Genomic DNA, 14,235 nt, shown 5'->3' with positions numbered 1-14,235 from the left:
TAGAGCTGTACTTTGAACAGGGGAATTCTTTCACTTAAAAAAAAAAAAAGGGGGGGGGGGAGTTAGTTTTGCCTTGTGTAAACTTCGTGCCTTTCTTCTAGCATGAGCTTTTCTTCAATCATGTTTCCTCTTTAATCCTTACTAGTCACTGTCTCTAAAATAATGACTTGTATAATAAGCCTCTAGGATGAGGATGACTGTAATAATGTAATTTTAAAAATAAATTTATTTTTATATTGCATCTAGGCAAAGTTCTGATGTTAATTGTATTTTCTCCCTTCTAGGAAAAATTCATATGGCTATCGAAAGAAAAGGGAGGACAAGTTTACAGTGAGTGTTGGATCATAATTAATCTATAAGTGAAATATCAAGTTCTTTTTTGTTATCCATATCAAGATTACCATGAAGAATAACTGACCGGGCTTAAATAAGATGTTATACAAGAAAACATGCATTCTAATAGTAAATTAAAGATAACTGCCTGTTTTGTTAAGGAAAATACATCTAATACATTAGAATACACCACATAATGAACACCAAATATCTGGGGGGGGAGGCATATGATTATTAATGCAGAAGGCTTGAGAGAATTTGAAATGCCAGGTTTTTTTAATGATACGTTACGTTACCCCCATTCTTACTACTTTGGCTGAATGCTTGTATATTTAAACTTCCAGGAAGAGTTGGCAAGGTAAGTACAAGGATTCCTTGAGATTCAGATATGCCTCATTTGGAACTTGAAAATCACTAATGCACCATAGTAGAATTAAGAGTTAAAGAATTAGATATCTTACAGTGATTAATTTATATGTAGTATCAATGGTATAACTGGAACACCTATTAAAATGAGGCAGAACGCTGATTGTTGTATGATGTTTCAGCTCTAAAAACATCTTTGTAGAGAAGCCGCCGCTAAGGTGTTTGTAAAGTCGGCAACGGGTGAAATGAGATGGATTTCAGAGGGAACACTACACAAAACATCTGATTTCAGACACTAGTGAGCTCCTTTTACGATGTGTGGTTTATGAGCATAGTTGCCATTTACATAAAACTCAAGGAGCAGGACTTGAATGTGGCCTGCACTAACAGTATTGCAAGTTACCAAAAAATGCTGTTAATCTGTAACTTATTTTATTTATGCCTAAAATTAGTTGTATTATCAGACTTGAAGTATGAAAAGCTTGGGCTTATACCAAAAAATAACTTTACAATCAGTATCTGTAACTCTGTTGTGGGACCCGTTATACCCACAGCCTTTCCCTCAATTCACTTATTTAAAACTTCATTGCCATACCCCATTTGACTACTATTGCAACACAGTTTCTTGGTAGATGACTTCATGAAGTTTCATCATCATTTTTTTTCCTTTATGATGTCCATTTTTTTTCTTCCTGACATTATTACTGCAGATCTTCACTATAGGAGGTGGCCTCTGCATAGTCCCATTTGTGGGATTGGTGCCTTGTGGCATTGAGCTGTGGAATCTTCTAGACAGCATGGTCTGTTTCTGTTAAAGCCCCTCCCAGAAATTCAAATGGTATAAAAGGGAGAATGGGCCCAGCTGCCCTTCAGTTGTTTTTTTAGCAGCCAAATGTACAACAGTCTTCGATTACACATGGTGTCCTTGATGCTTCCCTTTCTTTTTCTTACATTTTAGATTGACAGGTTGGTACAGGTTTGTTTAGTTAGAAGAACAAAGAAGAAATGGTACCCATTAGGCAGGGCTGGCTCTATTGTTTTCGTCGCCCCAAGCAGCACGCCGAATTGCCGCCGCTGATGGTGGGGGCAGTCCGTGCGCCGTTAGGGCGGTACGCACATTTCCGCGGTGGTGGCAATTCAGTGGCAGCTTGTGTCTTCAGCCGGAAGATAGAAGCTGTGCCGCCACGGACAGCTGAACATAGAAGCTGCCACCGAATTGCCGCTGCTGCGGGAACACACGTGCCGCCCTAACGGCACACAGAGTGCCCCCACCCTCTGCAGCAGCAATTTGGCGTGCTGCTTGGGGGCAAAAACACACTGACTGCCGCCCCTTGCAGATTGCCGCCCCAAGCACCTGCTTGGAATGCTGGTGCCTGGAGCCGGCCCTGCCATTAGGCACAGGTACTGTCTGGACAACGTCAGGAGCAGGAGAGCCATCTCATTCACTCCTGCTCATAGCAGTGGCTCTTCAGGCCCAGTTGACCAATTCCGGCATCAGATGTCCAGCATCAGCTTTACTAGCTAAGGTGGCATTTCTGACACCAACTCCCCAGTTGGACCTTGGCCTTTTTCTGCTCTAAAACTGTTCAGCTCAGTTCCCTAACCAACATGTCTGGATGACATCACTGAAACTTTGTAAGCTGTGTTTGGGCCCAGATTTGAGGTGGCTTTTGTACCTATTAAGTCTCATTCAGTCCTGCACCACTTCATGGCTCTGAAAAGGTCTGATTTTTCTAATCATGTGCTGGTGCTGTGACTTTGAAACTGTCCAAGACCATTATTGCTTGGAGACATCTAGCTTACAAACACTATGGCCTGTCTCAGAAACAAAGCAACACTTCAGACCTTTTCTGAAGTAGTCTTTGCTATCATCAGCCATTGTTGGATCATTGTAGGATCATGTTTGTCCTGCTTATATGCAGTCAGCCGCACACCGACAATCCTGCAGGCTTCTAGAAGAAAGCAATTTAAATATATTTAAAAAAAAAAAAAGTTGACAGCTGCTCTTCAGACCCCACTGCTTTGGCATCAAAAAACTTGATTCTGACTGGATTGGACTCTTGGGTGCTGCACTGCCAGTGCTTTAGTCCTGGAATCTCTGCTGCTGCAGGTCTAGGAAGACCTTGGGCTGCTTTCATCTGCTAGGTATAGCAGGCAATCTATTTCAAGTACAGATGCAGTATCAGCGGTATAACTGGAACACCTATTAAAATGAGTCAGAACTCTGATTGTAATTTGTTTCAGCTCTAGAAACATCTTTGAAGAGAAAAAGTCTCTAAGGTACATCTAAAGTTGGCTCGGGGTGAAATGAGATGGATTTCAGAGGGAACACCACACCAAAAAACAAACCTGATTTCAGACACTAGTGAGCTCTTTGTATGATAGGGCACAGTGGCAATATCATACTGTGTTAAATTTACCAGAACCTGAGTGCTCAGGTAGTGAGTGTCCGGTGGGAAAATACTTAATGTGTAAATCTGGGATTCCCAGTTGAGATTAAGAACAACAATTCTGTGGAGTTACTAGTGTGTAGTGGTTTACCTCAGCCATTCAATACATGGACATGGCCACCTGTAAGGCAGTGTTGGCATATATTTGACACATTTTCACAGGACAGACTTCAGCCCTGCTGTATTCACCCAATTAACCACAAGCATCTATGGGGATATTTCTTTTTAAATCAAGAAAGAGTACTCTGCTGTCCTGACCCTATCGGTCTCACACATCAATCATTCAGTGTCTGTACGTAGACTGGTTCCTTAGCTAGGTACCTGCTACCTTTATCCAGACTACATCTGAGACCTGCATCAGGGCCAGGATGCTCCCTGATTATAAAGAGGCTACCCCTTCTTGATACTTATTCCAGAGTCACTCAGGTCATTCCAGATGTATAAAGTGAAGGTAACATGCTCATCAGGAAAATGTTTCAATCTCCCTGATCTACAATAATATTTCCAAATGGTGAACTTGGTGGTTTGCCTTTTTATCCAGCCTCTTTGAGGTTTGTGAACTTTGTAGAAGGTGAAAGTTCCACACTGGCATTCTGGAGTTAAAAGCTGTTTCTTTAGGTTGGGAATAAGAATATCCACTTGAGTCCAGAAGTTAGGCTGCTGATAATGGAAGGAAATACAGGGTGGATGGGGCCATTTCCTCTTTTATACACCTGGAATTTTCCTGAGAGAAGGTGAAATGAGGGGTGAGGGGCCCACCTTTCACAGTTCAATGCCAGGAGATGCCGGTTCCACAAGTGACTGTGCAGAGGTGACTCTTCAACTGTCACTGCTTAAGCAACTCTCCTGTCAGAGTAGGTAACCATTATGGGCATGTCTCAGTTCCTGTCCTGAAACAGGCCTGAGCAGTCACAAAACAATTATTTCCTTGTTTACAAGGTATATACCAGAATTCAAGGAGGAAAAGTACAACATAGTGTAAAACAGTTGTTACTCCTCAATCTAGATGTAATTTATAAACGCATAAAAATCACCCCCCCCCCCCAAATGTGAAGATTTGTTTTGTTACTTTTTCTATCTCTGAAATTGTACTCTGCTTGAGTATAATCCAAAGTTCAGTTACTCCTGTGGTGTTTTTAGTTTTTTTTACTGAAACCACCTGGACAAATAAAGTTTTGCTGTGTAACTTTTACTTTTTTGTACTAAGTCCTATAATTTCTAAAATAGTGCCTTGCTGGGGAGAAATAAGCTTCTATTTCTACAGTGCACTGTGACAGACAATGCATAAGTAAGCTACCAAACACTGTTCAGCAAATGGCCTGGTCTACCAGTAGACTTCATACCTGTATAACTACTTTGGATCGGGATGGCGATTTTTATTGATCAAAATAGTTGCACCAGTATAGCTGCTAGTGTAGAGCCAGTTCTCAGTATAAAGGTGCTCTATAGTGATACAGCTTATTCCTCTTCCTCTACAGGCAGCAGTTATACTGGAATAACTGCATCCACACTTGTAACTCAGTAACTATTCAAGTATAGTTAAAGCAGTACAGCTTGTGTGTATAAATAGGGCTTATATTCCTCACCTCCTATTGTACCTTTTAGTCAGATTTAAATCTCGTTAGGGATCCAGTGGTGAGTAACATTGAGGCCCTGGTCTTTCCTATTTTTGGTGCTTAATAGTTTTGTATCAGAATCCCATAATCTTCGTTAACTGTAATCTGATTTCATAATATGTCACGCTTCTGTTGTTACAGAGAGGTCAAACGCAGTCTCCGCCACCTCCAAAGCCTCCATCTCCTAGTTTTGAATTGGGATTATCCAGCTTCCCTCCATTACCTGGGGCTGCAGGCAATTTGAAGACTGAAGACTTGTTTGAAAACAGACTGTCCAGTGTCATAATGGGAACGTCAAAGGAAAGAGTGAGTAGTTTGAGTTTACTGCTTTACATACCTCCTTGTTTCAAATTCAGTGGTTTATGTAGTAAAAACATAATTCAAGTAGAACTTAACCACGCTTTTATGTAGGTCATGGAAAACTGTAGTTGTTCTGTATAAACTCCTTTGCTGTCATCTCCATTTGCTAGTGATGAAAACAGATATCACTTTTTTCAGTGTTCCCAGCTGCGTCAGGTTACTACTTGTTACTTTTTTGATAGCATTAAGTGAAAAATAATCTTACACCACAATTTGCTCATAATTTGCTTTGTCAGTTTTTTTCCTCCCCTTAAACACCTAGAAAACAGCTGCAGGTGGGGAAAACACATTTTCAACCTCTGAAATACAAGGAAAGAGCCTGGAAACTCTCTCTAAACACTGGGCTTGTTAGTTGAAATAATAAGTATTGCTAAACCAATTGAATCCAAGAGCTGATGTGTGAGATCAGTTGGAGAATGTAAAAATACACCAAAATGACCTGGCAGACTGTGCTTTCAGGATGCAGCTAGAAATGTAATTCGGAGTTGATGCTCTCTCTAGCTGCTCATAGATAGTGCAGAGGACAGAGTCCCAAAGAATGCAATCTGTGGGCTCAGGGTGCTCTCCAAGAGAGATTTAATTTCACAGTGACTATCAAAGAGTCCGGGTTGTGGAAGTCTGTTCCATCAATCTTTCAGTTTAAATTTGGTTGCTTTATTTTTGTTGCAACTTTATCGACACTGTATGTTGATTCCCAGTTATAATATAACCAGATCCTCCGGTGCAGGAGGGTTGCTTTGGACTATTTACAAAACTGGTTTAACTGGCTTGGCGGTGATCACCTTCCTTGGTGTAAGGGTGACCCACTAGTGGTAAAGAGCATCATAAAGGGGCTTACACAATATTCCCTCTCTTTCACTGTATCCTCCTTACTACCACCATATCAGGGTGGGTGGGAAAGGGGTTGTGGTTAGGGAAGTGCCCTATGTCGTAGCAATCCCTGGTTACATTTTCTGCCCACTGATACTGCTAATGGTGTCAGTTAAAGAAGCCCTAAGGTTGTTCTAACGAGGGGTATAGCCGTTTACAGAACAGTGCAAAAGTGGCTTCTAAACCACCTTCACCCATTTTCCTCATCCTTCTCCTCCCCACTGCCCCACACACACACTTTTCCACCAACTTGTAGTCTGTGCATTTTGGTCATATGTAAGGATATTTAAGACCAGCCCACAGTCTCTCTTGAAAATTTTACCAGAATGGGCAGGGATCGTGTCCCTAGCTTCTGTTTGCCAGAAGCTGGGAATGGGCTAGAGGGAATGGATCACTTGATGATTGCCTGTTCTGTTCATTCCCTCTGGGGCACCTGTCATTGGCCACTGTCGGAAGATAGGATACTGGGCTAGATGGACCATTGGTAGATCGTGCCAAACCAACTTGATCTCCTTCTTTGAGAGAGTAACAGATTTTTTAGACAAGGGAAATGCGGTGGATCTCATATATCTAAGGTTTTTGATAGGCGTTTGATTGAATTACCAAGAATTAAATTTAAAAAAGAAAGGAAAAAAATGAAAAAAAAAAATGGGAGAAGGAGCTGGGAAGGGAGGAGACTGGAGAGGTATATTGAAGGGAACTGTCCGGTTGGAGGTTACCAGTGGGATTCCTCCTCAAGGCTCGGTTTTGGGTCGATTTTATTCAATCTATTTATTGCTGACCTGGGAACCAAAAGGTAGGCTGATAAAGGGGGATAAAGTTGATGACACTGGGATTGGGGGTTTGGGTTGGAGGAAGAGGAAGGATTTCGATCTTCAGATTTAGATGACCTTGTAAAGTGGAGTATTTAGTAACAGGATGAAATTCAATAGTGAAGTGGTAAGGTTATTAGGTTATGAGGATGTCTAGCAACTTTATAAGCTAGCTAAGAGCTGACGGGACACCAGTTGGAAGGAGAGGAGGAGAGGGGGACCTAGAGTCCCATTGATGATGAAGATGACTGAGAATGTGATGTGATGTGTAAAAAAAAAAAAGTAAAAATTGTAATTTAGCATTAGTATTTCTAGGAAGTATAAGGGGGTGCTAGCTAGTTAGTATATATATATATGGTGTAGTGGAGACTCATTTGTTGTGTGCAGTTTTTGGTCTCCTGTCCATGTTTGAAGATGAGAGGAAAAACAGACAGGTACAAGGGAAGCCACTAGAACTAGGAATGGAAAGAGGAAGGCCTTTTGTGAGGAGAAGGAGAGAGCTTCGGTTTTTTTTCCTTAACCAAAAGAAAGAAGGGAGGGAGAGATTACATTACACTCTTTAATAATATCAGAGGAATAAATACCAGGGAAGGAAATTATTTCAGCTCAGTGCTTGCTAAATGTGGACAAACTGGATATAAACTGTCAGGCAGAGAAGAGTCAGAAATGAAATTAGACGGTTTCTTTCCAACCATCACAGTGGTGCTGTGCAGTGGGAAGGGAGGAAACAGTGGGGTGGGAGGGAGTGATTTGATTTAAGATTAAGATAATTAAGCTTTGATGGGATGATGGTGTATGGATGGATTATGTGCCTAGGTCAATTAAGGTAATGTTGGGTATGATGTGTACCTTTTTTGAGTTTTGGCTGAGAGAGTGGCCCCGCTCGGCGGGGTTCAGCTGGGGACGGATTGGAGGGCCAGGGAATTTTTTTTTCCTCGGGAAGAGATTGGCATTGGCCTTGGCCCTGGAGGTGGGCCTCATGGGGCAGGGGTCACTTGCAGGGTGTGGGTGGATCGGTTTTGTGGGGCCTGCATCTTGCATCATCAGACTAGATGATCATATATGTCCCCTCTGATCTTTATTCTATGACCCAGTATCCTAGATATCCAGTCCTTTGCTCATCATGCACCATACTCCCCTTCTAAGTATAGCTTGGGAAACTATTTCAGAAGAGCTCTGCATAAGCCTGAAAGCTTGTGTCCCAGAAGTTGGGCCAATAAAAGATATTAAATCACCCACATTGTGTGTCTGTTCTCTAACCATGACATTTTAGGGCTCAATCATGTAAGGAGTTGAGCACTCAGGCCCAAATCCATCATATGCTTCTATTGAGACTACTCATATAATTATAGTTAAGTATGTGCATAAGTGCTGTGCTGGATTTGGGCCAGGATGTTCAGTACCTTGCAGGATCAAGCCATTCCCCACGTAATTGTGGGTGCAGAGTGGTACTCTTCTCTAGCTAATTCGTAAACACAGACTATGTATGTGCTCCATGCAGCTGCTTGTGATTTTGTTTTCACTAAAGTGCAAGTCTGATTTTGTTCAGAGAAACTGCATAGTCGGTATGTGATCTGAATCATAACCACCTCATGGATTACTGTTCACCTTCATGGACTTGTCTATCTACAGACCCCACTGTAGGAATCTCATGCCTAGCCACATGAACATGGAACCAATTCTGAGTGGTAGTTGGAGGACAAAAAAAATCCCCTGTGTGTACACACTCTGCTCCCCTTGCTTCCCCTCTCTGCTTGCCAAGATGGTCACAGAGCCAACCTCTCCCTTCTGTCTCAATGGACAAATTAATATTTTTAATTGGTTATTATGGTAGAGCTGGTTTTAGGATGGGTAAAATTTCTCTTTACTTTTGCAGCTATTTGGATTTTAGTATGTGTAGATCCTCTTAGCTTTGCCCAGGTGGAAGGATCAGTCTTTTGAGCAGTGGAAAATTTTAAGGGGTTTTTCATATTCAGTGGTCAGTCCTACTTCAGATGGGCATTAAAAGGGCCCTTTAGGCCTTGGGTAAGAGCACTTCTCTAAAGGCTGTTATGCCTACATGCTCTTCTCAAAAAGGTACCAAAGCCCATAAGACACACCGAGAACTTGCCTTTGCAAAATACCAAGTTGAAAGAAGTGATCCTGTTGTCAAGGTGCCCCATTAAGAGGCATTGAAACAAGCTTCGCCAGCTAAAAATCAGGCTTTTGGGACAGAGCCCAAGAACAGCACCTTTCCATGGTGTCATTGGTTCCAAATGGTTACACAAGAAGGTACTTCAAGTAAGGATCCTACTGTTGGATCCCAAGTATTGCTGTGTCCATTGGCTCTGTCTGACCAAATCCCCAGGAGTAAACACTTTTTTGAAGGTGAAAAGGATGTTGGGAGACTCTGAACCATCTTCATGGTCAAACCGTGGCTGCTCCTCCTCCCCCCACAATAGAGAGTTAACTTAGCTTCCTTTATTTTCAGCATTAGCCTGTTGATCTGTGGCTGTTCACTATAAATTAATATGTAAATCATGTAGTTTTCTTGTTCCTTTGCAAGTAAATAACCTACAAGAACAAGGGCAGTCCTAACACTTCTCTGCTTAAACATACTGTTTTGGTTTGTTTTTTTTAGAACCTAAATGTGGATGCAAGTACAAACACTATTCCATCAGGAATTCCTCGAGAGCCATTGTTGCCAGCGTCTCCTGCTCTGTCTGGGACGTTTGAAAGGTCTCCTTCCCCATCCCAGTCTCCTGAGTAAGGATTTAATTACATGCCTATAATTATTCTTTTCTGAATCAAGAGTTTGCATTTTCAAAAGGTTAGGTACACTGTGTAACTAGCTATTCAATCCTTAATCAAAGAATGGAGTAACAATATCTCATGTGAACTATACATAAAGCAGAAGGCATTAGCTTGTTGTTTATCATGTAATAAATGTGCACACTTTATAGGTGCTAACGAATTGCTTAGTCTTGATTCTTAATATCTGTAAATGTTTAATAAAATGGCATAAAGAATACTTTAAGCCAGGGATGAGGAACCTGTGGGCTAAATCCTGTCTGCTGCTTCATTTCGTCCGACCTGCGGCAAGTTTCCACACCGTGAACCAGAAGCCCTAAGCCTCAGGGGCCCTCTTTCTCCCCTATTCTTCCCCCCCCCCCCGCCCCCAACCTGCGGGGCTGGAAGCCGCAAATGTTGGGTCGCCCCACAGTGTGGGAAGCTAGGGTTGCCAGGCTGTTAGAAGTCCAATCGACTCCGTGCAGTTCCCAGAAGTGACCAGCATGTCCCAGCGGCCCCTAGGTGCAGGGGCTATCAGGGAAGTGCCTCCTGGGGGCGGGGGGCATGGGGGGAGGCAAAGGGTTCTGTATGCTGCCCTCGCCTGCAGGCACCACCCTCTGCAGCTCCCATTGATCGGGAGCAGGGAACTGCAGCCAATGGGAGCTTCGAGGGAGGTACCCACAGTGCACGGAGCCCTCTGCCCCCACCCCCAGGGGCCACAGGGACTTGGTATCAGCCACTTCCGGAGCGGCATGGGGCCAGGGCAGGCAGGGAGCCTGCCTTAAGCCCTGCTTCATGCCACTGCCACCCCAGAGCTGCTCAAGGAAAGCGGTGCCTGGCCAGAACCCGCACCCTGAACCCCTCCTGCAGCTCAACCCCCTCTCCTGAATCCCCTGTGGCACCCTGCACCCCGAGTCCCTGCCGCATCCCTCCTGCACCCCAACCCCTTGCCCTGAGCCCCTTCCCACACACCTCACCCCCTCCCACACCCCAACCTCCTGCCCCAGCCCTACATTCATGGCCCTGCATGCAATTTCCCCACCCAGATGTGGCCCTCAGGCCAAAAAGTTTGCTCACCCCTGGCCTAGGGGAAGCTCTGAGCCTGCGCATGCATCCCTCTGCATGGCTGTGTGGCCCACAACTGATTTTTTTATTTCTGCCCCACCCCTGCTTTAAACCATCTTGCAGGGAATGTTTACCCTGAAATGTATGCCCTATTTTAGTAGAACTTGAGTTAGCAAGTTAGTGGCTTTGTTAACCTAGGACTTCAGCATCAAAATCATTTGTAACGTCACTTGCCCCAATACCGCTCCTCCAGCAGGTGGCGCTACTCCCCATCATTCACCTCCCGGGGTCAGTAAGCAGACTCTGGCCTCGACGGCCCCACCATGGTCTCCGGAGGGCCAGTTGTCAGGATCAGACTGCGACTTTAGCCCCAAGGTGGGGCAACTCCTCTCCCACATAGGAGACTGAGAGGGCACCGGCTGCAGTGCCGACGCAGAAGGGGCCGTGGTCTGTCCATCATCCATCTCTTCTCTCCCCCCTCCCCCCCCTCCCCCCCCCACACACACACACCCCGTGGCAGTACTGGAATCCATGAGGGGTGCCAGTGATGCTGGTCCAGTACTCCAAACCCTCCCTGACTGCATCACACAAGCCAGCCACAATCGGAGCACAGGCCACTGGGAGCTGCAGGCAGCCCTGCCTGCGGACGGTCAATGTAAACAAACTGTCTCGTGGGCCGCAGGTTGCCCACCACTGCCCTAAACTGTAAGCTGGACATCAAAAAAAACTTTTCTCCCGAATAAGTTGAATCTCTTGGCCTCCTTAGTTTTGGCCATTCCACTGGGGTGGCCCTTGTCGGTCCCTTTCATTTGCTGTGCGGGGGATAAGTATACAGATAGATACTCAAAGCCCTTTGCAGGTTTTGCCCTTTCCGCTTTGTTGGATGTTGGCGGAATAGATGAGGATGTTTGCCACACGAGCTTGGCTATTTTGATCACCACTGGGTGGATGGGCAATACAATTTTTGCTGGTATGGTGGCTGAGCTGACATTGAAGAGGTAGTCTGCCTCTTCAGCGACCTCTTCAATTTGCAAGCCCAGATTCTCTGCAACCGGTTTAAGGAAGGCCTGGTGCTCCTTAAAGGGGACTGCTGGTGTGGAAGGGTCCACAGACAACTGACAGTTGAGTGGCCTGAGGGATGGTGTCACCCCCTTCTTTGCCAGGGAGGGCTCCTTTGACACCAGAGTACAGAGACCACTGGTTTAGGGTCTCTGACCCCCAGGCCCTGCTGGGACTTTATCATTTTAACCTGTGGAACTTCCTCAGTAAGTTCACGGAAGCCCTCCCACAGGATGGTGCCCAAGAGTTCGCCGCATTGGTGAGCGAAGGCACGATGGTGGCCCGTGGAGTCCTCCAGATGGCCTAGAACGCGATGGACTTGGCTGCCATGGTGGTTGCGTCGGCAGTGGCCATGCAATGTAACTCCTGGTTGCAGGCTTCTGGGCTATTCCAGGAGATGCAGACCACAATACATGGGGATTCAGGGCTCTTTTCTGAGCTGACTGTAGGCTCCATGGTCTCAAGGACTCCTGAGTCACCCTCCAATCCCTGGGTTTGCACACCCCTCAGCAGTCCACAAAGCCGTTCCACCTGCTGCTGCCTCCTCCACCACAGTCTAGGTCCTGGAGGGCTCGCAGGTCTGGCTCCTACAGAAGAAAGGACAAGGACAAAGGGCTTAAGAGACGCTACCCATCTTCTTCCCGCCCAGCTGCCCAACCTGACCCTCCCGGAAGTCAGGGAGGCCAGAAGCAGTCATTTTGAGGGTGCGCTCGAGGACAGTGCCCCAGCCAATGTACTGGATCCAACCCTTCCTTTCCTCAACCGCCTCTGCCCTTTCTGGTCAGCCAGATCCCATGTCACCTTGGGCTGCTGGGTGATAGACACGGTTTCTTCGGGCTACACCTTGCAGTTGACAGCCGACCACCCCTCCTACCCCCTTCTCCATCCCTCTTTAGGGACCCTTCTCATGAGCAACTCCTTGTTCAGGAGGTCAAAATCCTACTGCACCTGGGGGCAGTGGAAAAGGTTCCTCAAAACATAGAAGGCAGAAGATTCTACTCCCGCTACTTCCTAATTCCAAAGGCAAAGGGGGCCCTCAGACCCTTCCTTAGACCTGCATCGCCTCAACAAGTTACCCCGGAAGTTGAAGTTTCGCATGGTCTCCCTGGCCTCCATAATCCTGTCCCTGGATCCAGGAGACTGGTTTGCCACCCTCAATTTAAAGGACTCATACTTCCATATTTCCTTCTTCCCAGGGCAATGGCGCTTCCTCCACTTCATGTTGGGATGGCACCATTTCCAGTTTACAGCGATGCCTTTTGGTCTTTCGTCGGCTGAGGGTATTCACAAAACGTATAGTGCCAGTGGCTGCTTAGCTGTGATGTTGGGGAGTCCAAATATATCTGTACCTCGATGACTGGTTGATAAAGGGTCAGTATGTGGATCAGGTGCAGAGGCATCTTAGCCTGGTCTGTTCCACGTGTCGACACCTGGGGTTGATGATAAACGAGGAAAAAAAATCAATCTTAACCCTGGTACAATGCGTAGAGTTCATCAGAGTGGTCTTGGACTCCACTCAGGCCATGGCCTTCCTCGCCAGGTCTTAATTCCAGGCCATAGTGGACCTCATTGCAGGCCTGTGAGCCCACCTACTCACTACCGCCCACACGGCAGCATGTACTTGTATGGTCTAGCATGCACGACTCCACCTCCGATCTCTCCAGGCGTGGCTGGCATCCGTCTGTGTCCCCAGCCAGCACAGCAGGGACCAGGTGGTCAGGATTCTGGACAGCGTATTGGCATCCTTCATCTGGTAGCAGGATCCATTGTCACTGTTGGAAGGTATTTCCTTCACAGCCCCGTCTTCATTGGTGACCCTTGTCTCTGATGCCTCAGACCTGGGCTGGGGAACCCACCTCAGCCATCTCAACCTCCAAAGTCATTGGTCGCAATCGTTCCCTTCATATCAATCAACAGGATGCGCAGAACCAGGTCATCAACCCTTTGCCAGGAAGCCATCTGTCTACAGTACCATGTCCATCTCATAGCCGCTCATTTTCCAGGGTCCAAGAACGTGTTGGCAGATCACCTCAGCAGGACATTCTCATCTCGCCACTAGTGTCCCTTCATCTGGAGGTGATCAGCTCCATCTCCTGCAGGTGGGGAACTCCCCGGGTGGACTTGTTCTGCCTGGATGTGAACAGGAAGTGCCAAGTCTTCTGCTCGATTGGAGGAGGAGCCCTGTCTGATGCCTTTCTGCTCCCATGGCCGGAGGATCTGATGTATGCCTTCCCTCCGGTACCGTTGCTGCCTAGGGTCCTCATGAAGATCAAACAGGACAGGGCGAGGATCATCCTCATAGCGTCAGCGTGGCCACGCCAACACTAGTTCAGCTTCTTGCTGGACATCTTGGTGGTAACCCCATTCCAGCTACTGCTCAGATCGGACCTGTTGTCCCAGAACCATGGCAGTCTTCTGCACCCCAACCTGGCAGCGATATAACTGATGGCTTGGCAGCTGCATTTTTAAACACACAGGAGCAGCAATGCTCGGCAGAGGTTCAGTGTGTTCTGTTGGGAAGCAAGAAGCCCTCCA

General features: G+C 46.1%; 1 protein-coding gene across 3 annotated transcripts in view; it reads left to right on the top strand.

Annotated features, from left to right (window-relative positions):
- Window positions 1-14,235, top strand: part of LARP4B (La ribonucleoprotein 4B) — a 106,891-nt gene that overhangs the window by 81,091 nt on the left and 11,565 nt on the right. For all 3 annotated transcript variants that reach the window (XM_039526090.1, XM_039526093.1, XM_039526091.1), the window contains 3 exons: window positions 285-330; window positions 4,907-5,071; window positions 9,428-9,552. In XM_039526090.1, coding sequence (XP_039382024.1) covers window positions 285-330; window positions 4,907-5,071; window positions 9,428-9,552 — 336 coding nt within the window. The remainder of the gene's footprint in view (window positions 1-284; window positions 331-4,906; window positions 5,072-9,427; window positions 9,553-14,235) is intronic.

Source organism: Mauremys reevesii, linkage group 2 (assembly GCF_016161935.1).
Source record: "Mauremys reevesii isolate NIE-2019 linkage group 2, ASM1616193v1, whole genome shotgun sequence".
NCBI classification, from domain to species: Eukaryota; Metazoa; Chordata; order Testudines; family Geoemydidae; genus Mauremys; species Mauremys reevesii.
Note: the sequence above shows the minus strand (reverse complement) of the source record. Positions and strands in the feature narration are given on the sequence as shown.